The following is a 24,074-nucleotide window of genomic DNA, read 5'->3' as shown; positions in this document are numbered from 1 at the left end:
GCATGTCTGGCCCATAGACTGCACGTGTAGAACGACGTACAATACGCACGAAATATGGTCTTTTTGACTTCTTTGGAACAACGTGCAAATCTACGAGCCATCATATTAGCTCTTACTGCTAGCGCTCTTCTTTCCCTTTCAATGTCATCATCGTCCTTGAGGCTAGGGGTCAATATGTGTCCGAGATATTTGAATTTAAGGACCCTCCTCAATACCACTCCGTTCAAACGTATTGGGGGTAAATCGTCACAAAACCGGTGCCCAGCCTCAAAGACCATGACTTCACTCTTCTTAGTATTGTAGACCAGTCCGTGAAGGGTAACATACTCTTCACAGATGGCCACTAACTTTCTAAGACCGCAGATCGATGCACTCAGCAATGCCATATCATCCGCGTAACTCACATTATTGATGCAAACTCCATCAATATGACAACCAATCCTTTCATTGCTAAGTGCAACAATCAGGTCGTTGACATAAAGGTTAAAAAGCGTAGGTGAGCTTAACCCCCCCCTGTCTCACGCCGCATTGCAACCCAAATGGCTGAGACAAAGCTCCAGCCCGAATCTGGTTGATCTGACCTCTGTACCAACATTTAATCATTTTAATCCAAACTAATATAATGTTATAAATGCGAAAGTAACTCTTGTCTGTCTGTTACTTAATCACGCCTAAACCACTGAACAGGCATGAAATTTGGTATGGAGATATTTTAATATCCAAGGACATTTTTATCGCGATAAAGTTTGTATGAAAGTTCGTTATTGTAAAAATTTTGATGAAATTTTCGAGCGGAAATCCAGTACGCTATTTGTTCAACGCACCAATAATGCAGTCATACTTGCAAATGTTTCGTATTCGTGGGAATGTGAGTGATGGGCAGTATACGCAGCACGAATTTTCGTATATGACTGCAGTGAGTGATCCGGGCAAGGGGCATGACACATGAGAGTAAAGTAGTACCTTTTTAGTACACTGAAAAGACGTTATGAAACGGATTGACATAAGTTATGTTCTAGTAATGGAAATATTCTATGTATGACAAGAGAAGAGACTAGACAAGACTTTCAAAATAAATCAAAACGTGTACCTATACAACTTCTATTTTACGGAACAAATAAATATTTTGCTATTCACTATCATTTTACTAGCTTGTCTATTTTCCTTCGTCGTTATAATACTAGTATAATAGTATGTTATCTGTGGTATAACTAAAGCCCTCTGGTGGTTCTTTTTAGTACTACTAATAAATGCTGAATCGCGATGTGTAAATTTTTTGTGTCAATAAGGTAAAATACGAAGCTTTAACATTAGTAAGTGTACTCGCTTCGGCAGTACATATACTAAAATTGGAACGATACAGAGAAGATTAGCATGGCCCCTGCGCAAGGATGACACGCAAAATCGTGAAGCGTTCCACATTTTTTTGACACATTTTGTTGCCTAAAATATAAGTAATTTAAGTTATATGAAGTTAAAGATGCAATACTAATCTTTTTTTATGTTACTGTCGGCAATGGAGCTGGTGGGTCGCCTGATGATTAGCGCTAACATCGCCCATGTATATTTCGAGAGGCGTAAGGTCGATTACAGACTTTACGCCTCTACAAATGGATTGCCGACTATTAAATGGAGAGGGTAAGGATAGGAGGGTAAGTATTGCCGAGTATCAAATATACCTAATGAAGAATTAATTCAACAATCAAAAGATGTTTAGTCCATTATTTATACATATTCCAGAGAAGAGCCGGCAAGAAACTCTGTAGTTGCTTTTTTAAAATAATATCAATTTTCATTTTAATTCTACATAATGTGTAACATGTATATAACAAAGATTCCATTGAACTGATCTGTGGTTCTTAAGCGACTACATTCCATGGATTGTCTTCTTCCATATATTCATTAATGCTATAGTAGGCTCTCTGAACTAATACATTTTTAATATAGTTTTCGAATTTAGGTTATTTATATTCTTTCATTTAACGATAATGAATAGATATAGGAAAATATTTTTGGCAATTCCATTTGCCATAAACAATACTATTTTTTTAAACTTTCATAGGGATTGCTACTTAGGTATGCGATTAATCGTTTTTCCTACTCTCTGACTCTTCCAAATGACGACCGTGCGACACCGTTGGCGACGCGACCTAGTAAATAATGGTAAATAGTTTAAAACATAAGAACTTCATTATAAATTATATTAATAGATATCCATGCGCTTAATTTTAGGAGCTATTAGAATGGATAAACGGTGCCCAATTCTGGTGTATGAAGCAGGTACAGTTTCCGTCGGTGATACGTTTTCTTATAGGTAGAAAGTTGATGTAACTTCGTGTTTACAATTCTGACGGGCCCTTTGATAATAGCATTTTAAATAAATTGAAATGAATCATAGAACAAATTCAAACACTTTAATAGCATTTCAATTAAACTTATAATAATCATGGTTTAAAAAAATGTTTCGTACAATAGTAATTATTCATATTTTATACAACTGAGAATAAATATGTGAAAAGTTGCTTTCTTCTATGTCTACTATGCTCGTAGATTAGATATAGCTCCTGTTGATGAATAATTTTCATAAAAGAGTTCGATATCATATTGACAAAAAAATGTGGAACGCTTCACGATTTTGCGTGTCATCCTTGCGCAGGGGCCATGCTAATCTTCTCTGTATCGTTCCAATTTTAGTATATGTACTGCCGAAGCGAGTACACTATTCAAAGTAAAAGTGTTGTATTTAACCTTAGTGACACAAAAAATATATACATCGCGATTCAGATTTATAAAATGTTGAATGCCACACTAGATGGCGTAAATAGCATCATGACGTATTGCTTAAAATCGCCATCTCTATTTTAATAAAAATTGTCTTTTCTGTTATAGCGCCACTAGATGGCGTTTTTCTTAAATTATTCAACACTGATCAAGCGCCATCTGTTAACGGACTTTTTGTATGGTCCTTAATATTATTTCTTATTCTTACATTATTATATCACATAGTTACCGGTAATATATATATAACAATACTGGGTTTAACAATCGTGATTAATATTGAGATAGATATGGTCAGAAAACAAAGTAAAACAACTTGATATCTGTAGTATTTCATTTATTTATAAATAATTAAATTCGTTGTAAAAATAAAATTCATTTACCTAAAATTATGGCTAGTCATAAATAGAAAAATAATAAATGCATTTTACGAAAATATAAATTATTTACAATAGTTCTAACACTACAATGGACGGATACGTATTGGCTCAAGTTTTAACATTACTTGTCTTAAATATAAAAAATTGGAACACAAGATATCAGAATTTTTATACAAATATCTTTTGGCGATTATTTGCATATTTTTATTATTTATCTAATAAAATTAATTACGTCGTCGTTTCGAAAAAAATGCCTGTTTACATTCTTTATTCAATCTTTTAAAAAGCATTCCATGTTTAAAATAATCGTCTTTTTTAATAATAACGTGGCGTTTGCATTGCAAAAATAATAATCATAAGTAGGTAAGTATATACGATACGTATAAAATAGATAAATGAAATTGACCAGCAAAAACATTTTAATTTAAATAAGTACTATGTATTTGGTGACCAAGTTCATTTCTCCTTTAATAACTTAAGTTACAGATTTTTTGTAGAAAAAATCGTTTGTCGTTTAGCTGTGTTTCCATATTTTAAGCAATAAAATAATAGAAACGGATCGTATTTATGAAATTCTCCTTATTGTTAATGAAATATTACTCACATACAACACGAATGATGACGGTCACATCAAACAAACGGCTACTGTTTTCGCTACTTTTGATTAAAAACATTATTTTTTTAATAGTATTGAAGACTTTTCTTATGTCAGTCATTATACATTAAAATATAAGTAATCTGCCGTATGTTATAACTAACGTAGTTATTTTTTACAATATCGGGAATATTATGATATATTAATACATTTTTCGACAAATATTTTAGAGAATATCATATTAAATTCTGTCATCTTCAGTCATTATAAAGATGTTTTTCAAGTTCAGTTACAATTTTTGAGCAATCAGAAAAATGAAAGTCAATTTCATTTCACATGAATCTTTCTGCAACTAATTCCAGTTAGTAAACTCCTTATGGGTCGTAACAAAACATATTTTTCCAATTTCAATAACCGATCTTTCCAGAAATCCACCTATCAAATGTCAAAATCACAATTATTCCAAGGTCTTTTTCACACAAACAGCACCTAGAACTGCAGTATCTGATTGATCCAGTCCCTGAACTCGGATATCCTCGTGTAGACGCCGGGCTGGTTGGGCTCCGCGCAGCCGATGCCCCACGAGATGACGCCGCCTAACACGAAGCGGCTGTCGCGCTCGCGCTGTACCACCATGGGGCCGCCACTGTCGCCTGGTGAACGAATCAATGAATGAATGAATGAATGAGAAAAAAAAACAATAAACAATTTTTTAGTTCGCCCGCGCCGTGAACATTTGGAGAGGCGTAAGGTCTTTAAATTGGTAAGGGATTAAGAAAGGATTGACGAAAGGACTGGAAAGGGCAGGAAAGGGAATAGATATAACTCTATAATATCTTAACACATATAAATTACGTGTCATGTTGTTGGACTCCAAAATACTCAACAGATTTTAATCAAATGTACACACCATGTGCAGTTTGATCCAAATTAAAAGATAGGATCGTTTATATTATTTATAATGGAATTACGATAAATTATGAGACAAGCGCGGAAGGTCATTGTACATGTTTTATAAAATAAAAATAAATAAACGAGGATTCAATCACTTTCATTTGTGCGTTACGATAAACTAGCTGAACCCCGCAGCTTTACCTGCGTAAGTCCGTATTCCATAGGAATATCGGGATAAAAAGTTGCCTTTATGTTATCCCAGTTGTCCAGCTGTCTACAATGTCTGTACAAATCCTTACAAACTTTCGCATTTATAATATTAGTAGGATATCCATATCAAATATTATAAACTCGATAAAAACAATTGTATTTTGTTTATCGAGTTCACGATATTCTAAAGCAAGTATATATATAATAGATTATGACAGATACAAAAAAAAAACATTAATAAAGTGTTTTAATGAGTACTTAACACACAATTATTGCAAAAAATGAACTATGCAATTATTTAAACAACAAAAATGCCTCACCTTCACAACTATCAGCGCCGCCCTTCTTCCATCCAGCGCATATGAATATATTGGGGATGTGCTCGTTGTACCCCGCGGCCTGGTACATCGCCTCACACGCGGTGTTGTTTATAACTGGAACCTCTACCTCTTGCAGGACGCTGGGGAGGGGACCCTCTGCAATTGCAGTGAGAATATAGTTATTAAAAACTAGCTGTGCCTCGTGGTTTCCCCCGCGTAAGTCCGTATCTCGTAGGAATATCGGGATAAAAAGTTATTTATGTGTTATTTCAGCTGTCCAGCTATCTACGTATCAAATTTTATTGCAATCGGTTCAGTAGTTTTTGCGTGAAAGAGTAACAAACACACACACACACAAGCTTACAAACTTTCGCATTTATAATATTAGTAGGATATGCATGCTTATATATTATATGCAAAACAACATATTTAGAAAGCTTTATATCATGCTCCTTTGCTTGCTCTGGCATGAATAGAAAAATCTAAATTATCCTCTGTCACAGTCGGGTAAAAATAAAATCAATTTTTTTACACATAGTCTAACAGTTTCATACGTATTATGTTATATGTGGTTTTCATAAACATAATGGTACTTTTCTCAATTTCCGTTCATTCGTTCACTCATTCACAATACTGACCGTCGTACAGTCGCCCCCAGCCAGTGACGTACGCGGTTTTGCCAACGTAATCGTCATCATTATCCGGCACGCACACCGGCAGAATGTTTGGCTGGAACGTCACTGGCTCGTAGAATCTGAAATGACATATTATTTTTGATTGTTTTTTATTTTTATTTTTTTTCGAAAATTTACACAATAGAAAAAGGGCATGTGTGTAAAGTTGTTTCATCTAAATCGGAGTTGTGGAGCCTTGAAAGCAATGTAGAGAGACATTTTTAATACTGATAAGAATATATTATTAATTTTTTTTATATGGAATAAATAGATCCTAGCAGCTTGCTTGTTGTTGAAACAGCAGGAGAATGTATGAAAACTAAATAGTGATTATAAATGTGTGTTATTGTTTAATTACGTGGTATATGTATTTGAGAAAAAAAAACAAACAAAAAAGGTGTGTGTGCGATTCACACACGATAGAAGTGAAACTTCAGAAAATCGACAAAACTTTTTATATATTATATAAAATATAATATAGTATGTATATTTCTGCCTCATTCTTTGCCGGCTTCATTCTACTAATTTTTGTATTTGTGTCTCTTACCTGTCATTTTTTCCGTTGCATCAGGTTTGAAATCACAACGATTCTAAAGAAGTTTCACTTCGAAACTAAGTACGATATAAGACACAATTTTGTCAATTTATATCCATCAACGTCAATCTGGGCGGGGTTTACAAAAAAACAATCCGCCTTCAAATCGTGTAAACTATAACCAACAAGGAGTCAGTAGCTTTTAAATGAAAAATGAATAATCAAAATCGGTTCAGCCAGTCGAACTTTCTGAGCTCTCTCTTTCATTTATCGTTTAGTCTCCCCGTGACTACACTCGCTGTAGTGTTCGAAACATCAGGTTAATAAATATAATAAATAAATCGCGATTAAAAACGCGTTAAAAAGTCTTTTATATATAACAAATGAAGTCCAATTTCTATTAGATTATATTAATAGAAACACAAAAAACAAATCTTTCTTCTACAATAAAACGTTATATTAATTACTAGCCTTTTCCCGCGTTACATTCGGAGTGAAACCCTTTTCCTCCCTTTTTTTTTTTACTATATATATAAACATTTCTCTCGAATCACTATTTAAAAAAAACCATGAAGATCTGTTGTGCATTTTTAAAGAAATAAGCATACCGATACAGACGACGGAAAGCGACTTTGTTTTATACTAAGTGGTGATTACCTCAACAAAGCGAGGTCATATTCAAACGTAGCTGGGTCGAAATGGGGGTGGCTGGCTATAATCTGTACCCGTCTCTCCGCGAACCCATAGGGCTCGTCTTCATTCGCCAAATCGTGCTCGCCAAGACGGACTAGCAATTCTGAGGGGGGGACGCTGGAAAAAATATGAAAAATATATATCTGAAAAGACACTGATATAAAATAATATGGTGCAAAAGTGAATGAAAGAAGAGTGATGAACAAGAATAAATCCTACTAATATTATAAATGCGAAAGTTTGTAAGGATGTGTGTGTTTGTTGCCCTTTCACGCAAAAACTACTAAACCGATTGCAATTAAATTTGGTACGTAGATAGATGAACAACTGGAATAACATATAGGCAACTTTTTATCCCGATATTCCTACGGGATACGGACTTACGCGTGCGAAACCGCGGGGCGCAGCTAGTCATTTATAATTCATTTTCGTTCATTCATGTAAATTTATGGTGGAATTCTCTAATGTGATCTATTTAAAAAGAGGCAGAAAGACACAATGTTATGATGACAGGTTATTGAAGACGTTTATTTAATTTATTGTATGTTTGATAATATAGTTTGTATAAAAATAAAGTGTTTATTTTATAAAATCTAGTTAACAGGAAGGAAATACAGATAAAAATAACGTAACCACACAACCCTACGTGTCAAAGACTTCAGACATGGCCGTCCTTTGAGAAGGACGAAGATTATAATTTTATCGGAACATCTTTCTGTAAATTGCTATGACTTATTATTAATTCTTTATATCATATTATTTTTCTGTCGGACTTAATCAATTCAATCTTAATCGTTGCTTATTATTTATTACTATTAAAGTTCTTGTCTATTTTCAACAGATATATTTGACTGAAAATTGCTTGATTTGATGGAAAAAATAAATATAAATGTAGTGGTTTTTCGGTTCTTCCGAATTACGCAGGTATATTTCTGTCTAACTATATTTTCTGATTGCGTTTTATCCGCTAACTATTAAATCAAATAAGCCCTTTATAGCAGGTAGTAGGCACCAACATTACTTTAAGTAAGACTAACTGCGCCCCGCGGTTTCACCAGCGTAAGTGTTTGTGTTTTTCCACTTGTACCAAATTTCATTGCAGTCGGTTCAGTAGCTTTAGCGTGAAAGTAACATCCACATATTATATATTCTTTTCATTTTCGCGCCAAACGTTTTAGTAAGAAGTTTACTACATAGTGACTGATTCATTAATTCTTTCATGTATATAATATTATGTGGGCCGATCCCGGCGGCACTGCAATGCCGGGCCGACCCGTGACAGGAGTGGAGCGAGCCCCGAACTTCCCATCGTTTTACAAAAATCAGTTTAATATACTGGTCCCGCTGTGCGGGAACTTTCAGATATTAAGCTGAAAAGAACAGATACTACACTTTGATCTTAGCCAAAAGGCCGAGAAGCGATACCTAAGTGCGATCGTTAGAGGTTTATGAAGTTATGAGAAAAAAACTACTATAGCGCAATCTACATGCTGACAGCGACATCTGTTGTATAATGAGAGTAAACAGACCATTGCGATATAGCATTCGTTCGTGCACTAATAATTATAATACGATTCTAAGGTCAGATGGAACGCATCACAGTAATTAATTCGCTATTACAATACGAATTAAGAGTATTATTGTATTTTTTATTATGTGGATTGCAATATTCAGTTTTCACAATTTAGATATTTTAATACGCAAACCTACTCTAAAACGTTTTCAGAAGGTAAATTAATTATAAAAGAAAATATTTTGTTATCATAAATGCTTTTATAATTTTGAATGCATAATTAATAAACTTTTTATTAACTACATGTAGTCTGTACAAAATAAATGTTATTTATTGAAAACATATTAATTAAAAGTACCTAATAGTTGATACACCGCCTATATTTATCACCCATTTACCATATTAGTGTTTCTAGATGCCTTCAGTTTGCTACTCATAGATCTTATAAGTTTTCATGAAACTCATTTACTCATTATTCTCTTTGGCCCAAAGGTTCAAAGTTCATACCATCATATATTATCTTTTAAACCAAACAATATAATCAATTTAGTAATACTCACTGTTCCACACAATGCGCGGCTGTAATTGCCCAATTTTCGTTCAACAACGCCGCCCCACACTTATGCAAATACGTTGATGTCCTATACTGCCTCAGGGATATTTGCCACGGCCACTGACCGAATCCAGACTTGGCGCCTCCAACGATACGGCCTTGCGGCCACATACGACGACCGCACACTGCCAGTAGCATTAACGTTGAATTTATTATCATTTTTACAAACTCCTTTCGTAACAACACGAGTAAAGGCACAAAAGAAATAAAAAATTTCTATTTCATAAATTCAAATTTCGAACACAACACTATAATTACTATCGCAAACAAAAAATTCCTAAATGGAACGTCTTCATTCGAAACAAACCACAGGCGTTTGTTTCTGCTAACGATAAAGTCCGTTAAATGCAGTGAAGTTATTTGAAAAATGTTTAAATTAGTGTTGAACAGTAGGAAGTGTTTTTGTTCACAAAAATGTCCTTAAAGAACCATATTTGACGCTGCCGTTACGAAAATGAACTGTTTTTACGACAAGAATAATCTGTGCATAACGTATTTAAAATGTATAATCATGACTGCAAAGCTACGGGTAAGCATTGCCATTTTCGGTAGGCCATTGCCCGATTCAGTGTGCCACGAATCACAATTCACTATACACTTAAACTTGCACTTGTTCAAATATCAAACAGGTTCCACTTCCTTACACAACAATAAAGAAAAGTCATAATTATCACTGCATTAGCGTTATTAATCAATAATAAATATTCACAGGAATTTTTCAGGAGCCATTGTGACAAAAAAGCTCATTGAAGCAATCAAATGTTCCCGCCGAAATAAAACAATATTAATGTTCGAAATTTAAAATCGTCGACGTTCAGAAACTCGTCCTTGCACCTTGGCCGTATTCACGCGCGAACTCTGACAACTCAAGTCATTGTTTGTAATGTGTGAATGCGAAATATATATATTTTTTATTGTTGTTTACGCACGGAAGATCACGGTTACATTTTTGTCGGGCTTTGACCGTACGTGGCTTTAGCGAATGCAAATTCGATTTTCGAAAATTGTGGTTGGAATTTTGAATAGGATAACTTTGACGATTACGCAATATATTTTTATATAGAGTTCAGCTAACTTTTAACATTAAGTACTATTTGACCGCCTGCTTGGCACAGTGGTTAACACGAAAGCGTAGAACCGAGGGGTCCTGGGTTCAATTCCCGTTGGGGACGCACAAAAAAAAATGTCTTGGCCTGGCAGGACACAGAAGGCTGGTCACCTCGTCCGTAAAGAAAATCGATCAGTGAAACAGATGTACATCATCTGCCCCATACCCCACTAGACGACACGGGACACACTAAACTATTTGAACAGATTTGAAGATAAGACCATTTAAGATTGATAATAGATATCTAATGAAACGCAGTAGTCGTGTGTATCAACCTATTGATAAAGAACTGACGAATGAGAGGTATGGTTTTACGTTTGTTTTTTTTCATTTTTGGAGGTTCATTGAACCCCGCAATTGTCCAACAGGAATTAAATAGTATTTAACGTATTTTAAACGCGATTTATTCATTAAATTATCCGTTTTCAAATACTTTACAATGCTAGCGGTGACGGTCGGCCTGAATGCTGTTCTCGTATGTATTAGTACTTGTTCTTATTATTCTGTGGTATTGGCTCCGTTTCGCGGCATTTTTGACATCATAGGCACGGCTATGACATTGAGTTAAGAAAATGCACTTCCATTAATATTTGAGTCAGAAAATTAAATTAACTATGCTGAAATACAAAAAAGATATTTACTTCGTAGATAAATAGGGACTCAGCGAAGGATTTCTTAGTAAATCGCATTTTTCAAACATTTCACATGAAATTGTCGAAGGTCATGGACGTTCCCATTCTTAATTGAATCGCATGGCAATGTATAATAATCCTAAATGTGAAAATTTTTATTGTTTATTCCCGATTCCGCTTCAATTATGAACAATTTTATGAAATTCGTCTTTTTAATACATTTTATTGTATTTTTTTTTTATTTTGTGAGTTGACCATGGTAATAAACCTCTGGTTATAACCACAGCCGCAAGTATTCAAGAAATATCTTGCGGTTTAACACGGAAGTTACATAGATTAAGCTTATAAATATGTGATAATTGTTAATGACACAGTGTGTTTGTCTGTGATTTAAAAATTCAAGCAATTCACCGGTTGTTGATTTTTAGCATTTTCCTACGAGCAAGCATATTCCTATTTGAATGTACGTTTTTTTTTCAATTTTGAAATATGTTTTTTGTTGACGGTACAAGGAAGTGTTATATATATCGAGGTTAGGTTAAGGAAATGACTTCATTACAATGTAATGACTTTATTTGCAGTTGAAGATTATTAGAAAATGAATGGATTTGTTTTTAAGCTATATCTTTATTAATATTTATAAAAATGTTATATTTGTTGCTTCCATGTTGCTATTAACTTTCTATTTATTACTTTATGTACTAAATTTTTGTAAAATTGAAAAAGAAAACTGTGTCTGTTTGATAGAATATTACTTGAAATATCGAAGCTCTCTTATTTATATTACTTTAATTATAATTAAACTTAAGAGTATGGTTATAAATAAAATCACAATACTTATTTGTTAAATTATGAGTAGTTGAAAAAATGCTTACCGTCTTTATAATTGGACATGTTGTATGATTCTGTGGTTGTTGTTACTGTTGTTGTTGTTTCTGTTATATTGCTAGTTTGTCCTGCAACATAATTATGAACATAAAAACAAATATACAGTCCTTCCGCTACCTCAGAACTAATAGCGATATGTATAAGTAATTCTTTTATGGGCTATTTATTATTGAAACCGCTACACCGATTTTCATGAGATTTATACGATGGCCGATGGCACATACTAACACAAGACATATTTTTTACTAGCGGTCCACACCGTCTTCGCCCGTGGTACATAATGTATTGACTAGCTAAATAAATGGGCTATCTAACACTGAAAGAATTTTTCGGACCAGTAGTTCCTGAGATTAGTGCGTTCAAACAAACTCTTCAGCTTTATAATATTAGTATAGATGTATGGATACTTATTACAATATGTACCTAGGATTAATTATATATTTTAGCATTTATAATCAGTCTCTAAATTCAGTGATTTACAATTAATCAATTTATACTCTAACTTACCTTCATTCGCAACCGTTTCGTTTACTGTAGTATTTCCCGCAACAACAGATTCTGTTGTTGTTGGTACGGTGGGCGACAGAGTAACATTCACTGTGAATTCCAACAGTTCCGTTTGCGGCGACGTCGAACTGGCTGTTGTTACTGTTGTCACTGGTGTTGTTGCACTTTGCGTTGTTTCAGATTGTGCCGGCGATGTGTATGACTGTGTGAGCACTGTCACGGGTTGTTCTGATAATGTTGTTGTTTCTGTTGTTGTTGTTGTTGTTGTTGTTGATGATGATGTTGTTGAATCTTCTTTTGGTGGAGTTGATAATAGCACCCAACCTTCTGGCGGTGTAATGGGTGACCAGAGTTCTGTAAAAACATATTTAACATTTATATCGAACAAATTATTGGTGGACAAGAGAATTTCATTTATTTTAATTACAACAATAACTTATTTAAATTATATTTTTATCGTTTCCATCTCTAATAGACTAAAAACTACCAAAGTATGAAAATATTGGACGAAAATATTAGATCTTTTCGTATATATATGCATCATATTACAGCCCTTTTTTTAATAAACATATAACACTACAAATCCATAGACACAAATTAGGCAGCCGTTGTTTTAAAATTCCATTATGATAAGCTGTAGAAAAAGCTTTGTTATACTCCGGTTTAATTACTGACCTCGCTCAAATAGTAATTTAACGTTTAACAGCTTAGAAACGATAATTTACAGTGTTCATTACAACATCTCAGCACAGCATAATTATGGTTAAATTAAACGTAATAGCTATAAAGTAGTTTGCATCGTGCTACTGGCGTGTTTTCTTGATTCTACTCAACATACATATGCGTTTTTTATATACTTCAGTGTAAGAAGCAAACTCTACCAATCTGTATATTCTATAAAACAAATTGTTGTAAGTTATAACAAATACAAGTTTTAATAAAAACACGAAAAATACAGATCATAACAAGATTTAATATACAAAAAAAAACAAACTGCAAACTTTTTGGTTAATTTTTTTGTCTTTTTCTAATACAGTTTATGATATTTTTACGATCTTTTATTGGGTTTTAATATTCCTAGGATAAATTTGGAATCCCAACCCCCCTTCATTATTTTGCAGGCTCTATCTTGTTAATTTCTATAGTCTGTGTTTATTGCTTCGGGCAGAAGAGTTACAGTGGCGTAGCTATCATAGGGCCAGGTGGTGCAGTGCACCAGGGCCCCGGAGCTCAGGGGGCCCTCTAAACTCAGCTTTGAAAGAGGGGAGGAGGGCCTGATTCTTTCCCTATGCACCAGGGCCCTTGTTAACAAATAGTTTCTTTTTAACATTAACTTATCAAAAGCGCTAAAAGAACGAGCGAACGAATGAAGAGCTGTTTTTGTTTTAGTTGAAGTATTCATATTTATATCAAATTAAACAGTATTAGCACAGAGAATATAAAACTACAGTAGCGTATTACTTTTAAACAGTAAAAAATTAAATCAAGCCACACAAACGGTGATTTTACTGATTTTCCGAAGCTAAATTTTAAATTGGTAGCAAATTATTAAAATTACCAACTATTCAATGAACTTAACAGATTTTAAGGACAGGCAGTCGTGCCGGGTCAGACATCCAGAACCTCTAGGTCACCTAAAATCTTTCTTGTATTACAAACTATACATATAGCATTCTATAGAGTATGAAAGAAATCGAACGTACTAAATGCACCTTAACGCACGATTCGCGTGAATAAAAACCGATAAAAGTATGACATTTAAATTGATAATAGAAATGTGAAAGTGTTGTGGCCGCAGTGACCCGGCGTGGTTGGCCCGGATACGTGATCTGAGTGTATAGCATGGCACTTCACAACTCTGTTGTTTTGAGGGGGCGATTTGTTCGGAATTGCGATGGTATTTCTTTAGGTGGAGACTTGTTGAGTGTTGTTGTTGTGAGTGTTGTTGAGATGTTTAGGACCTACCTCGACCTTATATATTCATGTTTAACGATTTCAAAATTTGGCGGCACACAAAGAAAAAGATAAAAATTATTTACTTACTACAACACACATAAATAGTTTTATGCATAAATAGTTTTGACAAATTATGACAAAAAAACTTAAATATACGAAATAAACTAATATAATACTACAATAATAACTACACGTTCATTAAGGGATAATTTGAAATATTTTTCTTTTTAAATGATTTAATTTAATAACATTAACATCTTACTCATATTATAAATGCGAAAGTTTTTAAGGATGTGTGTTTGTTGCTCTTTCACGCAAAAATTCAGTAGTTTTTGATTGTAATGAAATTTTATTCGTAGACAGCTGGACAACTGGTATAACATATAGGCAACTTTTTATCCCGATATTCCTACGGGATACGGACTTACGCGGGTGAAAGCACGGGGCGCAGCTAATTATTATTTATTTTAAAAAAATGGCGGCACACAAAAGAGCCGCGGAACAGTGGTTGAGAATCACTGGTTTAGGAGATGTGTTTTTAAACTTATTCACTTGATAATGAAATTCATTCCGTTATAAGTACTCTACCAGCATAGCCGATATAATATGTTTATCTGCAGTTATTAAGAAAGCTTCCTTACAATTGACTAAGAAGTTAGATCAATAATATTTAAAATTCATCTTAATATGCTCATATTCATTTTTAATTACGTGTTAATTTTGACTAGTTATGATTTTATGTAGATGATACTAAGATTACAATTAAACTTTGATATATCAATAATATTAAATATAATCTATGCTCATATTAGCGACTGAGTTGTTTGACTGATTGAACGTACTAATCTCCGAAACTAATGGGCTTGTTTGAGACCCGAAAGGATACCCGGAAATGCCATGGAAATGGGAAAACCAGAGGACAAAGTGGGCAAAGCCACTGGCGGAAAGCCTGTAAAATATAAAATAATCTTCAAATGAAAATCACAGAACCAACGCCAAATCTTAACCAATTATAGATCCATAGATCAGAAATATTCCTATTATTCATTGAGATGTATTATAAATTATAATCGTTCTTCCATTAGATCGATTACGACATGAAATATATTTTCGTATGTTATATTACAGTATCGGTAGTGACTCATACTGATGTTATTATTGGTAAACATTCGCGTAAGCTATATTTTACATAGTCTCAACACAATTTTTGCTACAATAAGAAATTAAATGCTTATATACGTATGCATTATGTGTATTATGATAATAATAATAATTCGCTGAGAAAAAAAGGTGTGTGTGCGATTCACACACGATAGAAGTGAAACTTCAGTAAATCGTCAAAAGAATGAGATGAATATACATAAAATATAAAATAGTATGTACATTTCTGTCTCATTCTTTGCCGGCTTCATTCTACACATTTTTGTATTTGTGTCTCTTACCTGTCGTTTTTTCCGTTGCATCAGGTTTTAAATCACAACGATTCTAAAGAAGTTTCACTTCAAAAAATTTGACATAAAGTTGTGTACTTTATTAATCATAACTGAAGATCTTCTCTACTAAACACGTCATAATTCAAATATGTTTAAATTTTTCTTATACCTTGTCAAAAAACGAAATTCATTGAAACTGGTTTATGTATTTGACATACAAAACGAATCGAACAAATGTGAAGAACTGTTTTATTTCTCAAATTCAACTTACAGTTATAATTTAATATCAATTCATTTACCACCAAGGACATTATTATTTGTCAATATGAAATATCGTATGGCAAATATAACAAGTGTATACAATTTGTGAGTAATCAGAAACGATGAATAATAATAAAAAAGCACAGTCAACGACCTGCCATCTTAACAACTTAGGAAAATATATTTACATTATTAAAATAGATATTAAACCGTTATTGTGTTAGGAACGTGGTCCTTATGTACTGTAAATACGATAATACTTTTAACTCGACTGACAGAAGGAGTGTAATGTTTGTTGTGCGTACATGTCCATATCTTTGGTACGCTTGGGCATGCCCTATAGCCCATACCGTAGGATGGTTTTTATATATGTTATACGTCTTTGTTATCATCAAAATTGTGATAAAGACAATAAAAATGTCAAAATGGCGCCCGCGAATAAAAGAGCGGAGGGGGGTATCTTTGTTTTATATGTCCCCTAGCAATATGAATAGCAAATAAGCGATCGTTCTAGTAGTTTTTATGTGAGAACATAACAAACATACATACAAAAACACGTTTACTCTTTATAAGTTTAGATCTAATATATAAAATTCTCGTGTCACAGTTCTCGTTGCCATACTCCTCCGAAACGGCTTGACCGATCTTATGAAATTTTGTGTGCATGTTGGGTCTGTTTGAGGATCGGCTAACATCTATTTTTCATACCTCTAAATGATCAGAGTAAGGCAGAACAGCGTTTGCCGGGTGCAACTAGTATACCTATAAATGTAGCCTATACTTGCAACTGAGTTGGTACTTGCTAGGCTACAATGTAGAAATCTTATAAATCTAGGTTTTATCATTAAGCTCGAGTGTACAGCAGCTAATAACGGATTTAAATCCAACCTAATGGCTGTCATTACAGATTTAAATCACGTTTTCCTGTTAATGAACAGGAAAGTTAGTTCAGTTCTGATTCTAAGAAACTCCGTTAGTCATCTCCGATGTAAAGGCTTTTAAAGATGCAATCCGGACTAATTAGGTTTCACTTATTGCTTTTGAGTCATTTTTTTTTTTATTATTTTTATAATTTTAGTCATTCGTTCAGGATTTGCACGTTTTAACTTAACTTAAAATTATATTACAAAGAGGAAATGTTTGTGTTTTTATATGCATTATGTTTGTAATGTTGTCACACGAGAACTACTGGAACGATTTTAACAATTATTTCACCTTTAGAAAGCTGCAAAATATACTATACTCGTACAATATCATAAGCGTGATATTTTGTTATTTAACTAGCTTACCCGGCCACGCGATGCTGTGGCTGTGGCTAAATTTATTGTTAATTATAAATTATTGGGATAATTAATCGAAATAAAAACTATCCTATATCTTAAGTTGGACCAAATTACACATAAAATGCCAATATCATCAAAATCGGTTGAGTTGGTGAAGAGTTCATTGGGAACATACATTATGACACTGGATTTTTATATATTAAGATTTGGCATTAAGTCTATAATATTCTTCCTTCCATGTATATAAAAAAAGTAAATAAAAATCACTCACCATCGTCTGTTGTTGTTTTAGGTGATGTCGTCGTCGTCGTCGTTGTTGTTGTTGTTGTTGTTGTTGTTGTTGTTGTACTTGTTGTTTCTGGAGTTTTTGTAGCCGTATCAACAGTGTTCGACCACGTCACGAAAGGCGGGAATTCTGTTGATGTTGTTGTTATCTCCGCTTCCGTCGGTTTCGCAGTTTCTATAATAATTGTTGTCTCTAATAACGTTGTGTCTCTAACTGATTCTGTTGTTGGTATGACCGCTTCTATTGTTAATTTTTCTGTTGGTTTTTGTGTTGTTTCTGTTATTTTTGGTGTTGTTTCTGTTAATTTCGTTGGCACTTCTGTTGATTTTTGTGGTGATTCTGTTGCTTGTGTAATAGGTTCTGTAATTTTCACAGATTCTGTTGTCGCCGCTTCAGTGACCTTTTGAATAGATTCAGTTTTTTCTTCAGCAACAGTTTCTGTTATAGTTTCCATTTCTTCGTCTCTCTCTGTTGTTATTGGAGCGATTGTCGTTGTTGTGGTTGTTGTAGATACTGTTGTTGTTGTTGGGGTTGTTGTTTTTTCTTCGACTTTAGCGGCCGTTGTGTTTATATATGTTATTATAGGTATAGAAGGTCTTGTAAATGCGGGTTTTGAACTAGTTGATTGAGGAATTATAGTTATATTTAATCGTGGTGGGATTGGTAAGGGTTTTTTGGTTGGTGGCCTTTTGGATGGTATTCTGAAAGGAGGTTTTCTTGTGGTGTTATACGAATTGATAGGTTTTGTTGGACGAGGCCTACCTGTCCCTGTATAATGTGGTCGTGTAAAGTTAGTAGGCCTATACGTAGGTCTGGGTTTGTAAGTGGGTTTTATTGGTTTCCTCGTCGGTTTTGGTTTTTCTGTCGTCGATTGTGTTGTAACGTACTCTGTTGTCTCAATCTTTACCGGTTTTACCGTCGTTTCTTGATCTTTTATCAAATTGCTCGCGTCTCCTGATACGGTTTGGAATGTTGATAGTTTAATAGGAACTTCAGTGGGTTCTGTCTTTTCAGTTGTTTTACTAACTTCTGTCGTCTCTCTAACGCTAGATGACGTAACAGGGTGTGTTGTTGGTTTATCGTCATCATGTATCGTATTGTCTAGAGTTGTGTTACTATCGATTTTGTCGACTTCATTCGGTTCCGTTCTTTCTTGTGCCACACTAGCCGTGGTTTGTGCTTCCGTTACATTCTGTACATCAAGTGGACTCTTAGTAGTACTAACTGGCTTGACTTTCGTAAATAAATCGGGTATTTTGTTGACAGTGCTATGTAGTTTATCCTCGTTATGAGGGTGGACGAAACTAGAGCTGTCTATCGTGTTGTCGTCTATGTTATTAATGATGCTCGGCAGAATGTTTTTGTCGGGGATTTGACAGCAGGATCCGAAGTAGAATCTGTCGATGCATGTGCCGAGGTGGGAGCCGTTGGCTTTGAGGCAATCGATGGCGAACATGCAGAGACCTTCTTCACCCGTCCGTCTTGACACGCAGGGTAGGTGTCGTATATTTCTTGCTAGAGGTACTGGGCCTGGAACAAGAGAGATGGAGGTTATTTGGGATTGTTATGTGGAATTAATATAAACATAAAGTTATAATTGACGTAGTTATCGAGTAATTTTGGCATACGCAGCGACATAATTGTTTAGTCTAGTCGTTAATTTTTGTTTTATTCTTTTTTGATTTATTTTATGGTGGTGTTTTCTATTATGATCTGTTCTGTGTGTGTTTATGTTTATTAAAATAAATGTTTTTCTTTATTCTTCTTTCTTTCCTTCAAATTTAAACGATAAATTACTACCAACTATGGAGATTGTTAACAAAAAGAAACTAGTAATCAGGGTAACTAGTAAAAACTTCATTACCAGTTAATTAGTAATGATATCCATATTTTTGTTGTCTCGTATTTCAAAACTTTAAAAATAAAGACATTCAGTAATAAAAAGTTAGAAACAATTAATCATAATTACAGATTGTGTATGAATTTTAAATTATGTCAAAATCTCAATCTAACTATACAGTTTACCGACACGTTCCTAAAAATCCTACTAATATTATAAATGCGAAAGTTTGTAAGGATGTGTGTGTTTGTTACTCTTTCAAGCAAAAACTACTGAACCGATTGCAATGAAATTTGGTACGTAGATAGCTGGACAACTGGAATAACATATAGGTGACTTTTTATCCCGATATTCTTACGCGGGTGAAACCGCGGGGCGCAGTAAAATTATAAAGAAACAAAGATTGTGAACGAAAAAAAGTCAAAGTTTGTGGCTTGCAGGGGATAATCTCAGGATATATTGGATCGATTTCAAAAATTCTTTCACCATTGTATCTGCTGATACAGATGTTCTATGTTACACGGTTGGTGTCTGGGCACAGCATAAGTAGTTAAATAATTAATGTTATAATAGAAATTGCATACACAACTTAAATAAAAATTCTTAATCTTCGAACTATCACATTTAAAAGGCAGTAATTAAATAATCCATGTTTATTCAGAGAAATAAATACTGTAACTTTTAAATTTAGTTATACCGCCATCTGTTGTTTTAATTTAGAACTGAGGTAACGAAGCGAAAGTGAATCATTAGCATCTCAAAAGAAATGTAGATGTCGTTGAAAACAAAACACGTATGTTTCGCAATTCCCTTTCAATATTCGATTCGTGGTAAATTATCCCACTATCCTATCGCAGCTAGTGATTAAATAACTACGAAAGACTAAATATTTTGTTGAGTTGAACCTAATATTGGTCTACTATCATTTCAAAATTTATCAGTCACGTGATTGATGAACAACATACAAAATAATTAGTAATCATTTAGTTTTGGAGCTTATAACAGACTCATTTTATTTATTTTTTTTTTATAGAAGTAGTTTCGTTTCTGTTTTATATTATGTACAGTTTGAAAAAAAATCTTTTGTGATATTTTTCTACTTTTATATGCAGTGGAAAGAGTGGAAGCTCATACATAAAAAATACAAACCTTTTTTCAATTTAATTATATACATTGCTTAGAGAGGATCTAAGTAATATATTTAATTAAATTGAAAAAAAGGTTTGTATTTTTTTTACATTTATAAGTTGTAGGTGTAAGAATTGACTCATCTATAGTTTAAAATTTAAATAGAAAATGTCTGCACGGTTTCATTAAGTCGTTACGATATATTTATCTTATACAGTCGGTATTTCTTTTGCTAAGAAAAAATTAAGCTTTTTACTTCAATATAATTTACATATTAAATAATCTACTCTTAAAAGAGAGAAGATAACAGAGTTACAAATAATAATTTTACTAAATACGTTCTAGCATAGTTAAAGATATGGTTTACAGTATATTGCAACAAAGAATGTTAGACTAATCGCAACACAACACGACGTAAAGTTACACATCGTTACGCCAGCACGTCGTCACGATAAAATACAAACGATATATCGTCTAGTACGTTCAAACACACCGCGCAAACAAGATGTACAGTTAGAAACCAGTCGGTCCGTTCGTTTAATCTAATAACACACTTATTTTGTTTGTCCAACGTCTATTCATAGATTAAAATTATTATGTCTCGGGGTTTTTACGAGACAGGAAACAAAACACTTATATTTATGTAATTAAATCATAAATCCTACTAATCCTACTAATATTATAAATGCGAAAGTTTGTAAGGATGTGTGTGTGTTTGTTGCTCTTTCACGCACAAACTACTGAACCGATTGCAATTAAATTTGGTAAGTATATAGCTGGACAATTGGAATAACATATAGGCAACTTTTTATACCGATATTCCTACGGCATACTGACTTACGCGAGTGAAACCGCGGGGCGCAGCTAGTAATTAATCCCGTGTGAATTTTCGATGTCACTGGATGATAATTTTACATATATTCGCAAAAAGAAAGGCGTTACAAGTACGTCTATGTGTGTGTGTTTCTGTCTGTGGCGTAGCTCTCAAACGGATGGGCCGATCTCGGTGCGGTTTCTTTGATTTGAAAGCCAGCCATTACCCCATATTTGTTCCTGTTGCAGGCAGATTACGACTTATATTCAATCACTATCTCGAAATTTACATTTCAATCTATAATATAAAATTGCCTATATGTTATACCAGTTGTCCAGCTGTGTACGTACAAAATTTCATTGCAATCGGTTCAGTAGTTTTTGCGTGAAAGAGCAACAAGCACACACACGTCCTTACAAACTGTCGCATTTATAATATTAGTAGGATTCAGATGCGAAATTTTTGTGTCATCATCAGTTCAATAGAGATTAGGTTCCTTTCGATCCACAGCACTAGCTCAGCTTTCATTCAAATTGAATTTGATTGAGTTATTTCTATATACCGTCGGAACTACACTGCCCAGCTCTTAGGGTTTCGGTCCGAATAATAGTGCTGCTAGCACCATACTAGCTGAGCGTAAGGTGGAAGTTACATGTCTTTAAAGCTACTGATTCTATGACATACCCATTTCAATGCTTTTATAAATTAATTAGAATATATCAAAGTAACTACTTAGACATAAAAAATAGATAGATAGATAGATAGATAGATAAAAAGATAGATAAAAAGTTTATTAAAAGAACACATTAAATACATGACAATTACAAATTAAGACGATTACACAAAGAAAAATTAAACAATTTAAAAAACTCAAAAACACGCTTTTATCAACAACTAAATTGTTTCACTTGCTCTTATACACAGAATACGTAAGGAAATTATATTAACTTGGCGATCCTCATTGCGATAATAAGATAAACTTATGAAATTTTTGTATATTCACGGATCCTTCACATGTGTACAAAGTTTGATTTAAAATGTCCGTTTATAGTGGGTCTAAATCGAGTCTAAAGGAGTCTCTATGCATACAGGTGAGGGTTATTACGCTTTTATTAAAAGCGTGTAACCTAATGATAATTATTTTTAAAAATAAGGCACCTCTACACTCATTAACTTATCGATCGAGCAAATCTATGCTCTTTATCAAATTTGATAAGGTTGTTTTTAAATTGTGAAACAAATGTTCAATTGTTTTAAATATTTCACGTGCATATGAATATAAGTATGAAATGTGACCTTTTGCGTTTATAATTATGAGTGACTTTGAAAGATCTAAGTTCGTGATTCGTTCGAATGTTGCATTATGCAACACTATCTGTACCCGCGGCGTCACTCGCTTGGGTACAAAGTAGACTATGTGCTAATCCAGACTATAATCTATGTCTGTAGCTAATTTCATATAGTTACGATTAACTGTTTTGGCGTGAAAGAATAACATTTAATGCGGGAGTTGAGCACGCTTCGGCACGAATTGGGCCAGCTCGCACCGGGGAAGTACCACACCCGAACAGAAAACCGGCGTGAAATAATAGCTTGCTCTTGTGTTTCGTACAGTGAGTGGGGAAGTCGGGGGCCTATATCCTTTTCCTTCCTCGTCCCAGTCCTTTTCTTCGTTCCTCTCGCCAATCCTTTCTTAATCCCTTCCTAATTTAAAGTCGGCAATCCGTTTCTAGAGCTTGTTCTCCAAATGTTTATGGGTGATGGTAGCGTACCATCAGGCGACCCACCAGCTCGATTGTCGACTATGACATAAAAAAAAACCATTCATTCAAACTTTTCCGTTTATAAAATTAGTAGGACGTTTTAATCACAGCTAGTGGTTACCAGCTTTCTGCCAGCGTCTTTACTTATATGTAGATACTTGTAATTATTCAGACTTCTGGAAATTGATGAAAATGATTTTCAAAGATTCCATACATACATAGATACAGGCTAAGCAAATAAAAGCGTGTTAAAAATAAAATATAATAGTTTAAAAAACTAAAAAACACGCTTTAACAAAAATCATATTTTGCAAATTGAAAACTGGAATAATTTTATCAAATTAGTGTATTGTCATCGGTCCTCAATAAATCTACAAAGTTTGAACGAAATCTGGCCGTTTAAAGTGGGTCAAAATCGCGCCTAAAGAAGTCGGTTACAAACAAACAAACATACAAACATACAGGTGAAGCTAATAAGAAGCGTGTAAAAATGAATCATTTCACACAATAACGCGGGTGAATCAGGGTTTTCAATATTATGTAAATATTTGTCAGTCGGAATGTGTCGAGAGAAAGCTGGTTGTGAAGTAATATTCTGACTGATATGTTAAATCGCAATGATGCTGGTGGTATAATGTAACTAACTAAAATGTCTCCGTACGTATAGAGTAAAGGAATAAAGTAATTTTATTAAGTACATGAAATGAAATTCTGTATTGCTTGTAAAAAAGAAAGAAAAACTGAATTACATTAAGTAAGCAAACGACTTATCGCTAGGTAGCGATCTCTACCAGGCAACCATTAAGGTAACAGAAGAAAAGAATATATAAAATAGTGGGTGAGCAAAAATAAGGCAATTAAGAAAATAATTTGAGGACGGTATTAAAATGTATACATATTATATACCTAGTCTTGCCATAAATATTGTAATAAAGAAAAAAGAAAATTGTTAACTGCAAATAACATTTAT

The 24,074-nt window shown here is 33.7% G+C and overlaps 1 protein-coding gene and 3 non-coding genes across 4 annotated transcripts in view; 1 reads left to right on the top strand and 3 right to left on the bottom strand.

Annotated features, from left to right (window-relative positions):
* The first annotated feature begins 1,319 nt into the window (after nucleotides 1-1,319).
* LOC119836558 lies at nucleotides 1,320-1,426 on the top strand. The gene has a single exon (XR_005288104.1). It is a non-coding gene; the product is annotated as a U6 spliceosomal RNA (small nuclear RNA).
* Nucleotides 1,427-2,611: 1,185 nt separating this feature from the next.
* Nucleotides 2,612-2,718, bottom strand: LOC119836557. Its single transcript, XR_005288103.1, has one exon. It is a non-coding gene; the product is annotated as a U6 spliceosomal RNA (small nuclear RNA).
* Nucleotides 2,719-3,160: 442 nt separating this feature from the next.
* The window catches only part of LOC119836482 (serine proteinase stubble), a 36,425-nt gene continuing 15,511 nt past the window's right edge, over nucleotides 3,161-24,074 (bottom strand). The window contains exons 3-10 of the mRNA XM_038361819.1: nucleotides 17,545-19,089; nucleotides 12,341-12,694; nucleotides 11,821-11,901; nucleotides 9,153-9,330; nucleotides 7,044-7,196; nucleotides 5,816-5,931; nucleotides 5,178-5,333; nucleotides 3,161-4,406 (exon numbers count right to left, since the gene is read on the bottom strand). Coding sequence (XP_038217747.1) covers nucleotides 4,243-4,406; nucleotides 5,178-5,333; nucleotides 5,816-5,931; nucleotides 7,044-7,196; nucleotides 9,153-9,330; nucleotides 11,821-11,901; nucleotides 12,341-12,694; nucleotides 17,545-19,089 — 2,747 coding nt within the window. The 3' untranslated portion in view covers nucleotides 3,161-4,242. The remainder of the gene's footprint in view (nucleotides 4,407-5,177; nucleotides 5,334-5,815; nucleotides 5,932-7,043; nucleotides 7,197-9,152; nucleotides 9,331-11,820; nucleotides 11,902-12,340; nucleotides 12,695-17,544; nucleotides 19,090-24,074) is intronic.
* On the bottom strand, nucleotides 8,310-8,502 carry LOC119836555. The gene has a single exon (XR_005288101.1). It is a non-coding gene; the product is annotated as a U2 spliceosomal RNA (small nuclear RNA).

This window comes from Zerene cesonia, chromosome 24, assembly GCF_012273895.1.
Source record: "Zerene cesonia ecotype Mississippi chromosome 24, Zerene_cesonia_1.1, whole genome shotgun sequence".
NCBI lineage: Eukaryota > Metazoa > Arthropoda > Insecta > Lepidoptera > Pieridae > Zerene > Zerene cesonia.
The sequence above is the reverse complement of the archived record's forward strand: the minus strand, read 5'-3'. Positions and strand labels throughout refer to the sequence as shown.